Consider the following 20,379-nt stretch of genomic DNA (forward strand, 5'->3'; position numbering starts at 1 on the left):
AACATTACTTTCGAGTATATACAGTGGTACAGTACCTCGTACTTCAAACGACTGTAACTTCTAACGTTCCAGAGTTTGATCGCTAAATCAGAAAGAAATTCGACCCGAAGTTCGTCCATAGTTCGAACGATGCTTCTATGTTCAAACTATGTGCGCTGAGAAAAAATGCATAAAGACATTTGTTATGCACCTCAAGTCGTCTGTCGCTCTACGTATGAAAGCATTGCTGCGTTACACGCGGGTGTTTTCAGTGTTTATTTCGTTTTATTTTTGGTGTGTTTGGTTACATATACAACCACAGAATCCAAGAAAAGAAGCAACGAAATCTAACTCGTAAGTGGAAGGTTGTTGTATCGGCGATTTAGGTGAAAAAGGAACTTATCACGAGGCATGAAAATTATTATATTGTCTACAGGTAAGTTACATCAAGGTCTATTTTCTTTTTTTTTCCATTTTAAATTTTTTCTGCTCTAAGGGCACTAAGAGGAGCTTTTTTCCATATCCGACGTGGGTTCGGCCAGGCCTACAGAGGGGACGGCCGAATGGTGAGGTTCCAAGCCCGATATATCCGGGATGGACCACTCCAAAAACTTCTTGGAGTTACTTGCTGAATGAAATCGAACCTGGGTCTCCAGAGTGGTAGGATGATGCCTAAACCGCCTCGGCTAGCCGGCCGTCAGCACATTGGAGGGTGGCCGAGGTGCCTGCCGATGTGTCACCATTATTTAATTTTAATCCTGATTTGAAATTAATATTTTGCAATGTAACATATGTTGATATCGTGCAAATTCTGTACATAATCATGTACAGAACAGATTCTGCATATTACACACTTTTTATTAAACGCTTTTATTTACATTGCATTGTATTTTCCTCAAATTTCATTCACTTCAAATTAAGATAGATAGACTAACTTTGAAAACATACTTATGTCCAATGACAATGCATATTAATGATGTTTTATAGGCGTGGCCCCAACCCCACTCCGAAATCCTAAAAACATAATCAAATTTCGAATTTAATTGTGTGTGTGTAAATGCACTGTAATTATGTACGAGTTATGATGAGTGAGGCCGCCCCATCGTCCCACATTCCTAATTTCGAACAACATGAATAATGAAAGCGTTTTTTTTAATTATTTAAAATATACTAGAATTATTTTTCTAAGATATTACATTATATTTGAAATGATATTCTTTAATATCCTCAAAGTCATCCACCAATTACTGGACCTGATTTTTTTAATATATAGAATAATAACGATTTATTAGACGCTAATAAGTTTACATAATACCATTCTTGTAGAAGGGTGGCCGATCACTTCTTTTCTCCACGATTAGTGATGACATCCCTAGTTGTGAGATATCATAAACTAAATTGGGTTTACAACAATATCAATTACATGACACTTCTTGGGCAAAGTGATTACTTGAAATTTGTTTTTTAAACTTCTGATTCTCATTCGATTGATCATATTAGGAGAGGGTAACGAGAAAGCAATATACAATGCTATTTATTATTACCATTTATGTTTTTATATAGGATACTTTTATTTAAAGTAGGTATTTGGAATCAATGGCAATTCTGAAACTTTATTTGTTCTATATGTGAAAAATTTCTGCCCATTGCAATTTTATAACTTAAACTCAATACTGTTTGATTGTAATTGAGGTAAATAGAATGAAAATAAGCTAAAAACGTAACTACGTTTTTATTTGCACAACTTATATACAAACAATGATATGTGGAATCACGACGATAGCTTATTTACAGCTTTCTCCCTTATTGCTGGATTCTTCATACACTCGTTTCGGGCGATAGAAATAACCATACATTGGGGAAGCGTAACAAGTTGACTTCGGTTGAGCTTTGAGACATTTTATTACGTAAATGTTGCTAGATAGGTATGGAGGACTAATTTATATCAGGTTATTATGCTGATATTTGTAAAATGGGCTATTGGTTTCTAATTTGTCTCAGAGACCCTTCAGTCTTCTCATTTGTAAAGATACTTTGTCTGTTGATTTTTTGCAGTAAACTTTATTGCTTGGCTTGATTGGAAGACACTTCTATTTCGCTTGACCCCATCATTTAAATTATACTTCTCGTCTTCGTAGATCATACTCAATTTTCTAAACAATAAAGTGCTTGGGCTCTACAAAAAATAAGAGGAGCGATAGCTTCTCCCAAAATGCATTTTTGATTACGTATCAAGATTGATCCCTGATGTGGTCCCTGCAAAGCTAACACGATTATCTCGAGGTTAGTTCTCGGAAGAGGGTTTTTTTTCGAATAGGTTTCTTAATAAATGTAATGTTAGTTGAGCGAAAATTTTCTGGTGATAAACTAATCTGGGATCTGTTCGGTTTTAATGGAAATTACTTATGTGCTGGTATTGTAAAAGCCATATTAAAATTACAAAAGGATTACTTTTATCCCAAAAGGTTGGTGATTTAGTTCTGTTTATAAAAACCTTGATTCTAGAAATGGTTTGTACTTGATCTAAGTCGAAATCCTGTCTGTGTTTCCAGAGGGAAGCATAAGAAGCTCGCTCGAGTTGTTGTCTCAAAACTCCGAAGATGTTCGTTATCGCTATCAACCCCTTCAGAGAAAAAAAATATATTTTCTTCGTATCCATAACCGTTACTATTAATTAATATTTGACTTACCAAATGTAAAGAATATTTTGCCAGAAGAAAAAAAAACACTTTCATTCCAAATTGTAACAATTCATACAAAATGAATTTTCTGGGACATGCGTTTCTTTTTGATCTTCACTCTGCCTAATTGTTGAAGTGACTGACAAATAATCAATTCTAACGGCCGATAATACGAATATTCATTTCTAAGGGTTTTTTGAACGAATGGAGTCTTGACAACAAGACGAACGATACTTCTACTTGACATATATTAATATATGATAAATTGAAATTATAATGTGTAAATATCTCATGTTTCTTTTTTGCAAATAAATTAAAATTGTTTGGACAGTCACATGTTCAAAATGTCTACGAACGAATCCGAAAATAAGAGAAACGGTTTTCATTTCTAGAAAACTGTAGCCAAAAACGGCAACTGGTTAGTCAAAAGATATCTGGACAATCGACAAAGTTCCTCTGCCAGTAATCGCCTTTGAAAAGCCAGATCTCCTCTTGAGTGTCGGGATGTTGACCGAGTTCAAACCACCTAAAACAATATGTTTGATTAATTTAGCAATTATATTATAAAATAATGAACGGAATACTTACATAGATGTCCAGTTTTCTCTTTTCCTCTTTCGATGTTTCCTGGCTTCTCGCTGTTTTTCTTCCAATCGATTTTTCTCGGAAGCAGCTCCATCTGAGGTAGGAAAAATATCCACAATAAATCTTTTAAAATACCTGATGATTATTAATATAAAGAATTTATTTGATATAAAGATAATGAAATAAACTTTGAAACAATTCAATAGTTATTTGTCAGATGTCACAAATTAAGATTTTTTTTGCCATCTTGAATACTGCACTATATTTTACTCCCAAAGTCATTAGCACACATGGGTATGTAGCCGACCTTAATCTTTCCATTACAATCGGATTTGACTCACGCTGCATGCATGCATGGGGACAAAGAAAATAAAAGAAAGAGGGAAGGAAATAAGTGAGGATCGATTTTGAATCCGATAGGGATTTTCACGTTTAGTAGATAGTTAGGGATTTCGTTCCAGTCTCATTGACGCTAATCTACTCGTTGAGATATAATCTACATAAGCAAAGAATAGGAAAAATTTAAATTATTATGTTATAATCTATGTGAAAAACTGCAATTTAATTCATATTGTAGCAGTAGCGTAACAAAAACCAATATTAACTGAGTCCAAGTTAGAGCGTGCAAACCAGCATTCACCCTTATACCACTGTGAATGAAAAGAAAACTGTTAGTTATTGTATATACATGTGTATAAATGCGTTTTTCACATTTGAATCTTTTTCTTGTACTTATTTGATTATTTACTTACAGAGAGGGGACCTGAACACCTGAAATTTTCTCTGTAGTTCTAATAAAGTGTAAATATGACAGCTTTGTGCTTATTCACAAGCATTTACGCGAAAGAAAAATGCTATCCATTTCTTGATTTTTCAAGATATCTATATGATTTAAATTTTATATATCAAACGTTTGATAATTTTCATCTTTTCAATTTTATAAACAGAAAAAACGAGGCATTTGATTATTACTATATTGTTGTTTATTTTCTTTCTATTCAAAGAATATTAAGAAAAACTACATGGAAACATGAAACGGCAACAACAATCTTTAAATACTTATTTTAAATACCATACTATCGCGCGATAACTTTAATTAATTAGATCAAATTGAATTGAATTTCTGCAATGTTCTTAATTCATATTGGATTATATTGCTGATTTTTAATTATTTTCGTGTGTTATGATGAAAAATGGAAGAAAATAAACCATGTCAAATAATAATTTTGAATATGGGTGATAAATTGAGCTGAATGTTGGATAAATAACAAAGATTTTATTGCAAAGAAATGAAAATTGTGAGTGTAGGGATTAGAATTTTAACTCATGAGATTTATATTTTTACAGCCTTTCTTTCTGAAGGCTTTTTAAATGTTTATATAAGTTCAACTAGGCTCCCGAAAGGACGGTGGAGTAGTGAGGGGCAAAGTCCAACAGCAAATCATCCATGTCGAACAGTGAGAGCCGAATCAAATCAATAATGAAATTTACGACTTTCCGGTTACTTAGAATGAAAACTAATTCCTTTACTGCCTCAATCATTCGGCTGTTATTCGCAAGATATTGTCATAAATAGACAATATAGCAACTTCAATTTTATTCAAATGACAAGGAATGAGAGACGAAATATTTCCAAACTTCCAAACTATTGTAAATAGTTTGTATGGTTAAGAAAAAAATCGAATTCAAATTGAATCCACTACAGCTGTAAAATAATTCCGTATTATGCGGTCACTAGCCGATAACAGTAGCCTAGCAGAGTGCTTTTTTGTTTTGCTTGCAACAAATTACATATAATTGTGTAAAAAATATTTATGAAATTCTGCAACTACAAATTTTCTTGTAACACAAGTTATGATTCTGCTGAACGTAGAATTATTATTATTTTTTACAAAATTAATTTTGAATACATTCTACGAAAAGCTTTTCGTTTTGTTTAGATGTTTCCAGCTGCAAACGTTATTCACAAATATCCTATAACTTTAAAAGGTATTTAAACTTTTATATGAAAATTAAAACTTTGATAAATATTATATTTTTTATATCAACCAGAAACCAGATAGAATAAATGAGGGTGAGATGGTGAACACAAGTAATTATCGTATGCTTATACAGTAGATAATAGATACTAAAATATAGCGCTACGTATTGATATATTGTGTTAGTTGAAAGCCATGTTTACTGCGTGCTGTTTAGGCGCAATTTCTGTAAAAATAGATGAATAAATCGAATATTTTTATATCTGGCTTGCAAAATGTTTTACACGTTTGTGTTTACTGTAGCCTCGAAAATCATAACATTAGTGGACGACGTCGGTTTTTTGCATATACTATTTTGAAGTTTGAATAATGAATCCAACCAGTAATCGGTCAAAAATAACAGAGTAGGCCCTGGTAAAGGAGTTATCCGTATACTGTTCTCCATCTAACCCACCTCTCTAAGAATGAGAGGGTGAACTTTGCTCGTTATTGTGTTGTCTGGTAAGATAAGAAAACAACAGTTCAGTCAGTTTTTTAAAATAAAATTTATTTTACACTTGCAGCTTCCAGAACTTTTATTCACCATTTAACCCTGATTTGCGCTACATATTAGTTTCAATTTAAATAAATTTCTCTTACCTATATCACCCTCCTCGAGTTTTCGAATATCAGGGCGAAAGCGACAGTCAGTTGGAGGCAAGGTCTTTTCCAGTTCTTCGCTCAGTTGATTCAAACCCATGGAGAAAAGAGTGAAATGATAATACTACAATAAAATTAATTTAATAACTTTACTGTTTTATAATACAAATACGGTAATAAATAAAACCAACCTGAGAGGAATATTCAGGTCGAGGCACAACTTCCCACAATGTTGTAGAATTAGAAATTTCAATAGAAGTACTGGGATCATTTCTGGGCACGTCTCCGTTATCTACGGAATCAGATCCCTATAAGAAGACAGTAAATTAGGATGCTTCTTATATTTGATTATGCAAGTATAAAAAATAGAAATAAAAAAATTTACGGAAGTAACTTTATTGGATCCGCTTGTAAAGGATCGAGTCAACATATTCAGTTTTGATACTACTACTTTTTTCGGTGTTTGCGAAGGACTCCCACCAGGACTGGAGGCATGTGCAGTATTGGAACTTGCTTCGTTTGAATCGACGATAGAAAATTTGTGCCAATTTGCACGCTTATACTCTTCATAGTCATTCATGTTAGCCGATTTAAAATTCTCAGTCCATTTGCCATAAAGAAATCGTAGTTTGGTATTCCTTAAAAATATATATGTAAAATACTAATCAGTAAAGGAATAAGTTATATATCAATAATTCAAATATGAGCATACGAACTGAGAATCAGAAACGAATCCTTCTAAGCGATGCAAGTCCCTTCCTGTAATTCCAGCAGATTTGAAGTGAATGGTGGCCCGCAGACCGGTTGTATAACCGATGATTTCCATGGTTCCGTACTGAAAGGAGACGATAAAAGACAGAAGCACTTTTCTCAGAATGATGTATTCCGGAGAATCGATCAATCCTCTGCAAATTTTTAATTAACTTTTTACAGTTCCCTCCGGATTCATATTTTGAAATTGTATTCGAGTGTCCTATGGAACTGGAGATTTCTAATTTGCGGAGGAAGATCGATAAGACTGTATTAAACGCTCACCTGTTCGAACCAGAGTTGACCCACGATGACATTATGTACGCAACAATTAACATTTGTCCAAGAATAACTCTCTCCGTGTCTGTAAAATCAAATATGTTAATACGACTAGTTTAATAAAAATTAGTAAAAGTGTAAAGAGTGTTTTCTTTTCTTATAAGACTTTTCTTAATCTTTAAAACAATTAGAATATTAATTTAAAATTAATTACTTGAAATTTCAAATACAGTCGACCCCCTATAACACGTTAGATACGTTCCGTTCTTTATGAATCCATTTTGTACGAGTCCTTGCCATTCACAGCCCGGCACGTATGCACTTTACGGACTACGGCTGTTTGAAAGGTTTTCTTCCATAAAATTAATCGATTCCTAGAATAATTCCACTCAAAATTTCCAAAACACGTATAATTTTTTGGGAATAATCCGTATAAACTATGCTATAAACAAAAAATTGTAGGATTACTTACCGAGTGTGCACCGTTGGACATCGCCATTGCTTAAGCTTGTTTTCGTCGCGGAGCAGCGCACCAAACTGCGGCCGCGCTTTCTGATAAGTTATTTTTCTGCGAAAACTTCGTTGAACTTTGGAGACATCATTAATATAAATAATTTTTATGGCCGTTGAATAAGAAATGTTTCTTTCACAAGAAATGTATAAAATTAGTGCTGTATTAGACTTACGGTACCTAATTTACATATTATACAGACGATAGTAAACTCAACTTACTCGCCTAAACTCTCCGTAGCGTGGCGCTGGACGGCGAAAAGTAGTTCGGCTGCCCGATGACGTTTTACCGAATTATAAGAGTTTGTTTTTTTACCATGTTTGTACTGATACCGTCGCAATTTTTTCGCCGTCATATAGGAATCCGAACTATAGGAACCCGTGTTATAGGGGGGTCGACTGTATATACAATCGAATCTCTAATCACGACTATCTAAACGATGGCCATTTTTTTCAGAAACGATTCTTTTTGAAATGCATACAAAATAATCAAATAATGGCCTTTTCTAAAAGTTGGCATATATATTCTGAACTCATGAAAGTTTGTCTGGAATTGATTTTACTTCTAGATTTTCCAGAAATAAAATATAATTGATACCTGTCTGAAACTAGCAAGATCGTAACTGATGAATTTTCTTTCATTTTCCTTTTTATGATAAAATTGTTATTAACCAGCAGGAACCCGTGGAAATCGACGGCTTTATTCAGTAAAAATACAATCAACGAGCTCATTTAAAATTTGGCGTTCTATACAAAAATCATTAGTACAGCAAGTGTTTTCCGGATCTGTCTGCGAGTGATTTGCGTCAACCTGTTCTCCAGATCATTATGTTTCTTTCAATTTTTCAAAAGGAGTCAAAGGTTGACAATTTAACATTTGTACGACGGGCTCCCAATTAAAGATGACAGTAATGGCGGCTCATCTCGTGGCAATCACCTTGTCCTGAGCTTTGTGAATAAAACTCTTAGACCTACTAACAGTCAATTTTCAGGTTTACTCTTCTTAGGTTTGTCGAGATACCCATCAATCGGCACAAAGTAATTGCTGCTGTAGTCAATGTTGACAAAACTAATTTATTTAAAAATCCTCTATTATCTTTATTAGTGTTGAAAAGTACTGTACATGCATTTATTTTACTAATACATAATTTTTATTGTAGATTCTAAAAAATTAAAACAGTTTAGTTCAAAATAAAAGTGATGCTTAATTTTATTTTATTATTTAAATATTTAGATAGTGTACTTGTGTATTAAAAATAATGAACAAATTTTTGCTAATTCACGCGTAATTACCAAAAAGTAGGAATTTAGAATAGGGGTCAGTAATGGGTTGTTGTAACGGTTAAAATAGAAACTAAATAGCTAGTTGAAACGTAAGCACCTACGTTTGTCCCGTAGACTTAAAACTGTAGCTTTGCCGCTCTACCACGCTCCGAACGGTTGTGAATTTTCATTTCTGGTTGCAATGGACTCGTCTACAGGTCAAGAGCTTTATTTTGATACCAGAACTATATTTTTATCCCCAGCCTTTCTCTCAAACAAAGCTGGACAGCATTTGAGGCTTATAAAATTAATATACAGATTATTAATTTTTTAGCTTTATATATTTATATTTTTGGGAGAGAAAAAAAATTATTATCGTTATAATTATCATCTTTTGCAAGATAAATTATTCCAAAATTTTCTACAATTTAATAAACAATTTTCTCAAACAACAAATATTTCAGTTTTTCCAATTTTTTTAACAGTTCCCATTACTGAAAAAAACGTGTATATTATAACCATATATATACTTCAGGATTCTAATTCTTTTATCCTCTAACTAGCTTTTTGATCTGGACAAGCAAAAACCCCTCCCTCGAAATTTGTAGTACGTAATGTTAACCATGTCGTCACACTAAACGTTAAATTCTAAACAAATGTTCACCTCTAAGAAAAATAAGTTGCATAGGCAGAGTTACGAGTGAGCATTGCGCCAAAATTGGCGGGGAAAACTATTGAATTTTAAGCCGGGATTTATACATAGATATACGAGAAATAACAGTAACAGCAGTTCTTACAGTAACCTTTATCGAAAAGCTTCTGGGATCAGTGATCACAATTTTCGCTCCAGAACTTTGTATTTTTCCCCCAAAAGAATTAGCTCTATCTCTGCTCATGAGAAATTGCAAGATAATAATAAATTTCAATTACATTCAGTTAAATAAGCATAGTTTATTTCTATAAACAGAACTTTCATGCATTCATTTAATACAATGTACTGTACTGTGCATTTAATACGTTTAATTATCAAATACAATATGTCGAAGATTGATGATGTTATAAGAGTTTATCATTTATTATAATAACGTATTCTATAATTTAATTAAATAATTTTTAAGTGAAAAAGATTAACTAATATTTATCAATTTAAAAATTAAAAAATAATTTCATTTTCATTAGAGAAACGTAAAAAGTATTTAGTAAATGAAGGATATTAATTTGTAAAATTAATAAACAAGTAAGGTAATTGAGGTAAAACTTAACCACCCAAGTGTTTGACGATCAATATAAAATGAGTTTAAACCGTCTACGCGTTCTGCAAGCGCATTCTGTTATACACTGCTTCCACTTTTATTCTGAGTTGGGTAAATTCGGCCGAAAACGTTCGATTTCTTAATATACAGAAAATAATAGGCCTATATGAAATCAGTTCGGTCAGGTTTAAACTTATTTAAACTTATAGCAAAAAGAACTAATTAACTAAACAGTTTAGTAATTAAAGCAATTTATAATCACTTAAGCTCATTTTATATTCGAGAAAACAAGAGCATTGTTTGTGCAAAGTAACTTGCATTTAATCTGAAAGAAAATAAATTGGTGAAAGATTGGAATTAATATCTTGGATTAACTTATTCCAGCAACTGTTCAAATACTGTACAAATTAAATTGGTAAATTACAATTAAATCTCAGTCTGACTTGTTCCGTAAGTATTTTATTTATTTATTTATTTTTGAAGTTAAGTTATTACAAACTGTCCTTGAATACGAAATACTTTTGAAATTTCCTGTCTTTTCGGTGCAGTTTTCATGATTTTATACACTGTTAAACCAAGCCAGCACAGGTGAATCTGAATCCACCCAATCAACTAAAAACTTAATTCTCATAGATATTTTAAGAGTTAAATAATGTTCATTCTGGTTCCTAAAGCATTAATAACTTAAATTACCAATGATATAGTCCTTACCTCATACTTGGGGCTTTTCTGTTTGTTTTTCGGCTTAATGAAAATGGCTTCTCTTTTAGCAAAATCGTAGTCTTTATGGATGGTTTGTCAGACTTAGAGAAAAATGTTTGCATGAAATTTACTGACACCCGTTAAATGAAGTGCTAAATGCAGGGAATTAATAGAAAGTTTGTAGAATGCATAAACTTATACCAGCATATCATTGTAAAAAGCATGCCAACTTTAGGCCAGATTTATACGATGGCCAGGTTTTACTTCAATCACCTTACATGTATTATATACAAAGAAGTGATTCAAACACAGAGGCGGCGTAAGGCGTGGGCGACGTGGGCCACCGCCTAGGCCTCGCTGTCCGAGGGGCCTCGCGCTTCGAAGGTTTATGCATTACATAAAAGCCGTAAACTCAACGAAAAAATGTTACTCGTCATAAAACGATAGATATATTGACATACCAAATTTGTTTTTATTTGTCTAGCAACATTTGCTGGCGTTGGGTTGCTATCACGGGGAATCATTGCCAGCCAGAGCTGGGGATTTCCCATTGTGTTTGTTTACGTTACTTTCACGATTCTCAACGGCTAGAAAGCCAATCAAAGTATCGCAGTAAAGTATCTCGTAAATAGTGGAGTTAAAACTCGAATATTAAATATTAATCCCATGGCATTTTTTACACTTTGCGGTTTTCATAGCTAGAATTTGCTGTTGGTAGACACAGCTAATTCTTCTGTGGCAGAAAAACATTTTTTGGTTTTATTCAGAAAATTTATTTGCTATTTTCAAGTTCCAGCAAACGCTGGGAATTAATCAAAGGCAAATTAAAGCTTACTACGAAGACTTTATCAGACACAAGGTGAGAAAGCAGAATCGAGGTAGTGAAGGCCGTATTATTGCAATTTGATGTTGAATGCATCGAAAGCTTAAAAAATCAAACGGAACAATCAGACACATTGTCTGATTGTTCCGTTTGATTTTTTAAGCTTTCGAAGCTTTTCCTTTTGATTTTTTAAGCTTTCATTGTCTGATTGTTCCGTTTCGGTTTTAAACGAAATGCTCGGTTTAGAATTTATCCTATCATTACATGTATGGTATGAGATATTATCGCGTGTTAATATCATAAACAAATTATGGCAATCTTTACAAGTCCATTTAAGCAATGCTATTGAACATTTGCGTACATTTTGTGACTGGATCAAAGAATATCGACAAACTGGATTCGAAAAATGCTTGTCTGACGCTCGTCAATTTATTGAGAATAGCAGTTATGAACTGCCAAAAGACTTTAAAAACGAAAGGGTAGCCAAAAAGAAAAGGATGTTCGATGATGAAGGCAGCGATCAACCTATACAGTCTCCCAAAAGCAGGTATGAAACAGATTTTTTTAACACCATGATTGATTCTATAATAAGCAATATGGATTCGGGATTTATGTCTTTAAATCAACATTTTGAAAATTTTGGTTTTCTCTATGATCTAAGCAAGTTAAAAAATATTCCAAAAGAGCAAATATTAAAAAACTGTCAAGATTTACACTCAGTCCTGCGAGTGAGTGAGAGCAGTGACTTACAACCTTACGAATTATATGAAGAATTACAAACAATGATCCCAAATTTACCCAACTTCATTAAAGATGTGAAACAGCTGCTCCAATACATAACATAAAATAACTTGAAAGAAATTTACCCAAATATTTACATTGCCATTCGAATTTTGTTAACAATACCGGTAAGTACTGCCTACGCTGAAAGGAGCTTTTCAATATTAAAACTAATAAAAAATTATTTAAGAAATACAATGGGTCAGGAAAGACTTTCAGCTTTGGCAGTTTTATCTATTGAAGCATATATAGCATCTAAGCTGAACTACGATACAATTATTAAGGAGTTCAGTAAGACTAACAGAAGGAAATTTCTGTTTCTTTAATTTTTTTTTCTTTTTAATTTTTCTTTAATGTTAGTTAAAGACTATAGTTTGCATTTTTAGGAATCAAAATTTGACAGTTTCAACTGCTTTTTATTTTATAAAATCCGTTTTCTTGCGCCACCAGGCCTCGCGAAATGTACCTTGCCCACATCAAATTTAGGTCTTGCCCCACCGCTGTTCAAACAGTACAGTTTCACTACACGTCATTTCGGAAATAAAAATGAATCATTCTGTTACTTAAAGCAGAGGTGAGCAACCCGCGGCCCACAGTATTTTGTGCGACGTGGGCCGCACAAAATACTTCAAATATATATATAATATAATAAAAATTTAAAATACCAACATCGATCGGTCTGTAGTCGTGCTAATTGCAAAGAGCCCGCTTCGTACTGTACATGTTCGGTAGATTAACCTAACTTCACTCAACACTTCATGCAGAGCTGTAGTTTCACAAAGACTACTACACGTCACAAAGACGTTCTCTATCGTTGCATTTAGTTTTTTCGTTTCTTTGCAAATTATATACGATTATCTATTAATCTGTATCTATTATACTATTCCTTAACCAAGAAAACAAAATACGGATTTTTATAGTGAATACAGTCTTTTTCAGTGAATACAGAAAATATACCAAATGAACTTCAATTGGAAATAATAGACTTGCGAAGTAATTTAGATTTAAAAGATAATTTTGAAGAAAAAATTTGGTATATTTTTATAAAACTTTTATCAAAGAAAATCAATTTCCCAACTTAAGGAAGTATACTTATGTTAATTTAAAATAATATATGAATTAATAATTGTGATTTACCAGCATTTTTTTTTCTCTTGCGGCCCTGTGTCAGTTAAATGTGGCCTTAAGTAGAAAAAGATTGCGCATACCTGACCTAAAGGTTGAGATCGTAGCATTGCTTAAACATTTCCATCTTGTAACGCTTCGTAACGATTCCCTATTACTCACCCACACATATCTGCATTACATAATTAATGAACTCACGAGAGAAACTTTTATAGGCTTTAAAAGATATATTCAAAGAATTTTCTTTAAAAGTTAATTAAGTTCTTTCCTTAAAAACTTCTATATTTTTTATAGGAAAAAATTCAATTGTTTTTATCTTCAAATCTAAATAACAAATCTTGTAAACGGAAAGCATTTTAAAAGTATTTAATGCAACCCTAGACATTATCAAATTCGTAATTGGTATCTTGGAACTGTTACTTAAGCCGTTAAATAACCTCTAATGTAAAAGAATATTTAAAATTGACACATACAATACATTCATTTATTTACGATACTAGTAGAAGATAACGTCATAAAGAAGAGAAAAACAGTCTGCAACCAAGAATTTTCGTTCTCTCCTGACTGTTTTTAGAGCTCTTGCTCTGGAAGAAATGCTAAAATTCATTCTGACACTGTTAAAAAATTTACGCATTTCCACTTTATATACAAGTTTAAATGAAATGTCATATATGCTAGATAGCTATATTTATTGATTTATCTATAGGCCTGATGGAAATACTTCATAAGCTGTATAGGCTCCAAATACCATATGTTGAAATCTTTGATTTAAGATACTGAGACATGTAGATCTTTTGGAGATAAACCTAATTTATATATTAATGTTTACACTTGTTTAGAAAGTTACTCTTATTATGTAGAATATAAAAACTTTTATATGCCAATAATTAACTATTAGAAATTTGAAAACAACAAATGATTTATATAAATTATAATGACAGGCCTATATAAAATGAATCAAATTCTTAAAATCTGGTTAAATTTCCCAGTAATATGGATCAACCAATACTTTTAATACATAAATTTCTTATGACTATTTTTGCTAGCTCACAAGAATAGAAATGAAGACAATTAACATCATTTCGATGTTATTTAAAGATAACTGCTTTTTCTTGCAATTGATCTATACAATAATTATTATTATATAGATCAATAATCAATAATCAATAGATTTACAATAATAATAATAATTATTATTATTATAAATATGTAATGTTATATGGTCATATTTTCAATAATATACTATATTGCTATTCCATTGTTAAATTTGTAAAATTTGTTTTGAATTTATAAACCATTGTATAATTAAAAAAAACTGTGACAAAAAAGTACTGTAGAGTACATGCATTTCTCAAGTACAAATATTTATTTAGGAAGAGAATGGAAAACATTTCCAAAGGTAGATCAATGTTGCACGAAGTATGTATGTATAGAAGGTTCTGTTTTCATTTGTCTGTTATGTCTTCTTATCAGGCCCATTGTAATACGAAAATAAAAATCAGCTTTATGACTTATGCATATAATGATGCTTCACAGAGAAATCGATTCAATGTAATCTTTCATTCATAAACCTGATTAAATTTATTTGTATTTTGTCCAATGTGCAGATTTTTATTAATTACTCTAATTATAACTGCTTACTTCAGTCCTTTTATCCAGTATATCAAGCCTCTTCAAGCAAACTAACAAGCATATGCTTTTATATATAGGGGAAGGTGGGGCAAGATGAGAACGTTAAGGTTTGAAAAGTCATAAGATGGCAACCACTTTGATGAGAACAATAATTTTTTTTATTCTCGGCAACTACAACATTTGGTAATATATAATACAAAATTTAGTTTTTGAAAAACATTTTTAAAAACAAGAAAATTTAATATTTTAAAATTATAGGTAAATGCACCATCTTGCTCCCCCCACCCATGGGGTAAGATGGGATTATTATTTTTATATTCAAGAAGGACAAATTAAAATGGTTAAACTGTCGTTTTCTTCAATATTGGCACAAGAACAGTGTGCCCATTGATCACAACGGCTACATTTAGCCCAACTCTCTGTAGATACAGAGTAACAGTAGAGCGTCGATTATCCGAATCAATTGGGGACTGGGGTTGTTCGGAAAATCGCTATTTCGGATAACCGATAATATACGAAAAAATATATTAGCCTATCCCATGTTAAAATTTTTCTCCGTTGCTTGTCGCTTAGCGTTGAATTTTCGTCCATGTTAAGCCTAACGAAGACTATTGTATCGTTAAAAATTATTTTTTTACTTTGTACAAACAAAATAAATATATTGAAAAATATAAAAACAATAAAAAATTATACTTCAGAAGTTAATTTAGTATCAAAAACGTAAAATATTTGAGTAGCCCAAGACATAGCCAAAGATTGCAGCGCCACAGCACTGGCGAAAATTTAAATTCGCCGACTGGAATTCTTTCGGATAATTGACTTTCGGATAATCGACGCTCGACTGTATAACCATCCACAATAGAGGCATTCTGTGTCATTTGTCTTTTGTTTCCTATTAGGCCTACCCTTGCTGAAGGGGCCTGTTTGTCGTCTCTGTAGCAATAAAGTCTGCCTCCGAAAATACTTTTGGATTCATAGGTCATATTCATGGTCAACCTGGGGCTAGACGGGTACCCCATCTTGCCCCCAACGTACACTTTTCATACGGACTCCAAACACAGGTAAACTTCATTTCAAAACTAAACAGTCTTAAAGGTTACTTCGAATACCATAATATCTTCATCTAAAAGGTAATGTAAAAGTTCACAATGATACTTACTTTGTAGAAACTTTTTAGCAGGCGTAAAATTAGATGAAGTATTGCTGAAACTTTGAAAAACGTGTCTTACTTCCAAACAAAGAGAGCGATTTGGACGTTCTCTCGCTCCATGATCCTTTCCAGGTAGACATTTAGTTCCCCAAATAACAGCTAGATAAAAGCACATTAACCACAAATAAACAGACGTCCCCGTCTTACCCCATGACCCCATCTTGCACCACCTTTCCCTATATATGAATGTAGGTCGGCCGGATGACCAAGACAGTTAAAGGTATAAAGCCTATTGCTGTGGTAGACCCGAGATCAAATCCGGGAGATCAAAAACTACAGAAAATTTTCGAAGAATCTGTCCCAGATATGTCGGAATTGAATTGATGATATAAATGAAACATAACACATGGGCAATCTACCAAGGGGAATATCTTTCGGGAAGACTTTCTACGGGGAAACTGGCCCCTAATTAGTTGTTAGACACGTGAAGAAATCCGGAAAACTCTATGCAGCCAGCCCGTTAGTGAGACGCAAATACTCGATCGAAGAAGCATCAGTGTTCAGTGATTATCTACTCGGCTGCTAATGGGCCGAATATGTGGGCCCCGTCCCTTTTATACACCTGATCAAATTGATAATAGATATTATTGATAAAGGCGCTCTTACTGCTCATCGGCGAAAAGAGTAAAAAAATGAAATATATGTATACTGTACTGCTACATAAAAGAACTTAGTCAGTTCTTATCTGTTTCAACGAACTGTCCCTGTTTTAATACTTCATATCCTTTTAAAATTCTTTTAACTGTTCTTTTTAAAAAATTTTTAGTTTCAAGAAATGTATATTTGTTCGGTAATATGTTCACATTAAATTATATGACGAAACATAATATTTTGTGTTGGTAAAGAGAATAATCAGAAATTAAAAATTTGGCCTGTTTCTAATAGTAAATGTGTTGTAATTAAATTTATAATTTACTATAACATATTAAGCTATATAAATTTGTTAAAAATATTCGAGCGGACATAATTAAATCGCTGTTATAATTAGACCAATTTGTTTAAGTCATAAATAACGCAGATCCACCTCTGTCATACATATTTAAAAGTTCAACTGATACGGTATACTGTAATAATAAATTTCGATTTTAACATAACGATTTCCAACAAAATATCTAAAATCACCTTATAAATATTAACAAAGTTATAAATTTAAAATGATATATAGATTATATATATCATTATAAAGTATTTTTTGTAGCATATTATCGATCGATACTTAATACCTTTCATAAATTTTCGAGATCGATGAGATCAAAAAAGCACGGATAAGACAGAAACAATCTGGTGTATTGTTACGTTATTCTATATTATTATACACCGGTTGCCATAACTTTCCATGAATTTCTCGATATAATCAGATACATCAATTTATATAAATCAGATTCTAAATAAATACTCATATGTTAATTTCAAATTAAAATAATTTAATGGTACAGTAATCCAATTTTTATAACAAATTAAATAACTATTGTTAAAGAGCTCATTAAGAAAATTAAATAATAAATTTTCTATTTCTATTGGGAACGAAACAGTTAGATCATTATTATTTATATCACGAATTTCACTGGTTTCAGACTAGTATTTTAATTATACAAATGAAATGTAGTCATATATTATTATTAAAACTTTAGAATGTCATGATGAATAACATGACAACGTAATCATAACAAATTTTTTTTTTTTTTTTTGCTAGAAAGGAATAGATTCATTTTAACAATAACCTTTTTTTTATTTTTGGGTCACTTTGTCTTATGAACACTGAAAGAACCTTTTTAATTATCCATTGTGGGTTCCGTTAGGCCTTCAATGAAAGCTGCTGAGTGTTGGAGAGGAGTCCTACATATGCGGGAAGACCGTCCACGAAACACCTGGGGAACACCTGGAGTGTTGTGACCACTGGAATTCGATCCCAGATATCCCAGAATGGTAAGCTGATGCATCTCGATGAATGAATCTCGAACACTGTGTAGTAGAGATAACAGAGACTTATCATACTGTTACTGAGGACAAAATGCAACTTTATTACTGGTATGCATTTCGGTCCAAAAGCCCCATCAGACATACATGAATATAGGCCTATAGTTATATGTTTTAGATCTACACCAAAAGGCAATGCTTATCAATTACAATTATTTCTACTACACAGTGTTTGAGATTCATTCATCAACAATCATTGAGACAAGAAGCTATATATTAATGATGCATTTCGGTTACTCGGCTTCAACCAAAAATCTCAATTAAAATTGAAATTTTATTATTTAAAAATGATAATTATTTAAAGTAACCAGTTTTACTAAAAATTCTCATCACGGATTGAATTCGTTTTAATTTTAAACGCATAATTGCAACAACGATCTCCACTAAATCAGTAATATAGACTCCAGTTTTACGTCTGGCATAAATTTTCTTTAATGACTGTATAAAGTGACGTATTTAAAAGCTATATTTTTTATTGATCATTTCTGTGTAGTGCTTCGTAATTAAAACGAAACAGAATCTCAATTTAGTACACTGAGCTTATAATAACTATGACGGCCCGGCTTAACGACAATTCGCTTTGTGGAAACTGATTAAATCGTAAAAACGAGGTTCTACTTTACTTAAATTGCTTTCTCTATTTGTCTAAAATGTGTGGCGTTTTATGAGACTACTGGATGACCAGATGACCGCCTACCACTCTGGAGAACCGGGATCGAACCGGACAGTGGAGAAACGAATTTTTTGGCAGGTAATCTGTCCTGGATATTTCGAGCCCCCATCCCTCACCACCCAGACGCTTCCATTGTGGGCCTGGCCGAATCCATGATAAGCCTGAAAAAAGGCTCTCTCAATGCCCATAGAACGGAAAAAGTCAAAAATAAAAAAGATTATACAGTCGATCCCCCTATAACGCGGTAGATACGTTCCACTTTATAAGAATTTCGCGTTGTAGGAATTCGTAAATACATGAGCCAATCACAGCCCGGCACGTGTGCAGTTTACGGACTACGGCTGTTTGAAAGGTTTTCTTCCATAAAATTAATCGATTCTAGACTAATTTGACTCAACATTTCCAAAACACGTATAATTTTTTGGGAATAATCCGTATAAACTATGCTATAAACAAAAAATTGTAGGATTACTTACCGAGTGTGCACCGTTGGACATCGCCATTGCTTAAGCTTGTTTTCGTCGCGGAGCAGCGCACCAAACTGCGGCCGCGATTTCTGATAAGTTATTTTTCTGCGAAAAATTCGTTGAACTTTGGAGACATCATTAATAGAAATAATTTTTATGGCCGTTGAATAAGAAATATTTTTTCACAAGAAAAGTATAAAATTACAGTACTGTATTAGACTTACAGTACTTAATTTATACACTGTACAGACGATAGTAAACTCAACTTACCCGCCTAAACTCTCTGCAGCGTGTAAGTAGTTCGGCTGCTCGTCCACTATTGGTTCAGTCGCGACACGAGTCGGCGATGACGTTTTACCGCATTTTACGAGCCTCTGTTAATATCTTTATACGAATACGGTCGCAATTTTTTGCTGCGATATACGAATCCGCATTATATGAACCCGCGTTATAGGTGGTCTACTGTATAATAAGTTTACTGTATGAATCATTGTTCATAATTGTTAATTCTTTTCAATTCTGACAATATTATGTAAACATATTCACACATTATTTTATATATTAAAAATATAGGAAAAATGTTCTATTAATATTTTTATGTAAACTCTCTTNTTGAACATTTGCGTACATTTTGTGACTGGATCAAAGAATATCGACAAACTGGATTCGAAAAATGTTTGTCTGACGCTCGTCAATTTATTGAGAATAGCAGTTATGAACTGCCAAAAAACTTTAAAAACGAAAGGGTAGCCGAAAAGAAAAGGATGTTCGATGATGAAGGCAGCGATCAACCTATACAGTCTCCCAAAAGCAGGTATGAAACAGATTTTTTTTTTAACACCATGATTGATTCTATAATAAGCAATATGGATTCGGGATTTATGTCTTTAAATCAACATTTTGAAAATTTTGGTTTTCTCTATGATGTAAGCAAGTTAAAAAATATTCCAAAAGAGCAAATATTAAAAAACTGTCAAGATTTACACTCAGTCCTGCGAGTGAGTGAGAGCAGTGACTTACAACCTTACGAATTATATGAAGAATTACAAACAATGATCCCAAATTTACCAAC

General features: G+C 32.6%; 1 protein-coding gene across 1 annotated transcript in view; it reads right to left on the reverse strand.

Moving 5' to 3' along the window:
* Positions 1-1,134: 1,134 nt before the first annotated feature.
* LOC111637876 (oxysterol-binding protein-related protein 2-like) overlaps positions 1,135-20,379 on the reverse strand; it is a 30,456-nt gene continuing 11,211 nt past the window's right edge. Inside the window, exons 6-12 of the mRNA XM_023383469.1 lie at positions 6,899-6,977; positions 6,580-6,698; positions 6,249-6,501; positions 6,055-6,171; positions 5,864-5,987; positions 3,249-3,339; positions 1,135-3,186 (exon numbers count right to left, since the gene is read on the reverse strand). Of these exons, the coding sequence (XP_023239237.1) occupies positions 3,084-3,186; positions 3,249-3,339; positions 5,864-5,987; positions 6,055-6,171; positions 6,249-6,501; positions 6,580-6,698; positions 6,899-6,977 (886 nt within the window). The 3' untranslated portion in view covers positions 1,135-3,083. The remainder of the gene's footprint in view (positions 3,187-3,248; positions 3,340-5,863; positions 5,988-6,054; positions 6,172-6,248; positions 6,502-6,579; positions 6,699-6,898; positions 6,978-20,379) is intronic.

The sequence above is a fragment of the Centruroides sculpturatus genome, unplaced genomic scaffold (assembly GCF_000671375.1).
Source record: "Centruroides sculpturatus isolate CEXI.00-Female unplaced genomic scaffold, Cexi_2.0 scaffold1039, whole genome shotgun sequence".
NCBI lineage: Eukaryota > Metazoa > Arthropoda > Arachnida > Scorpiones > Buthidae > Centruroides > Centruroides sculpturatus.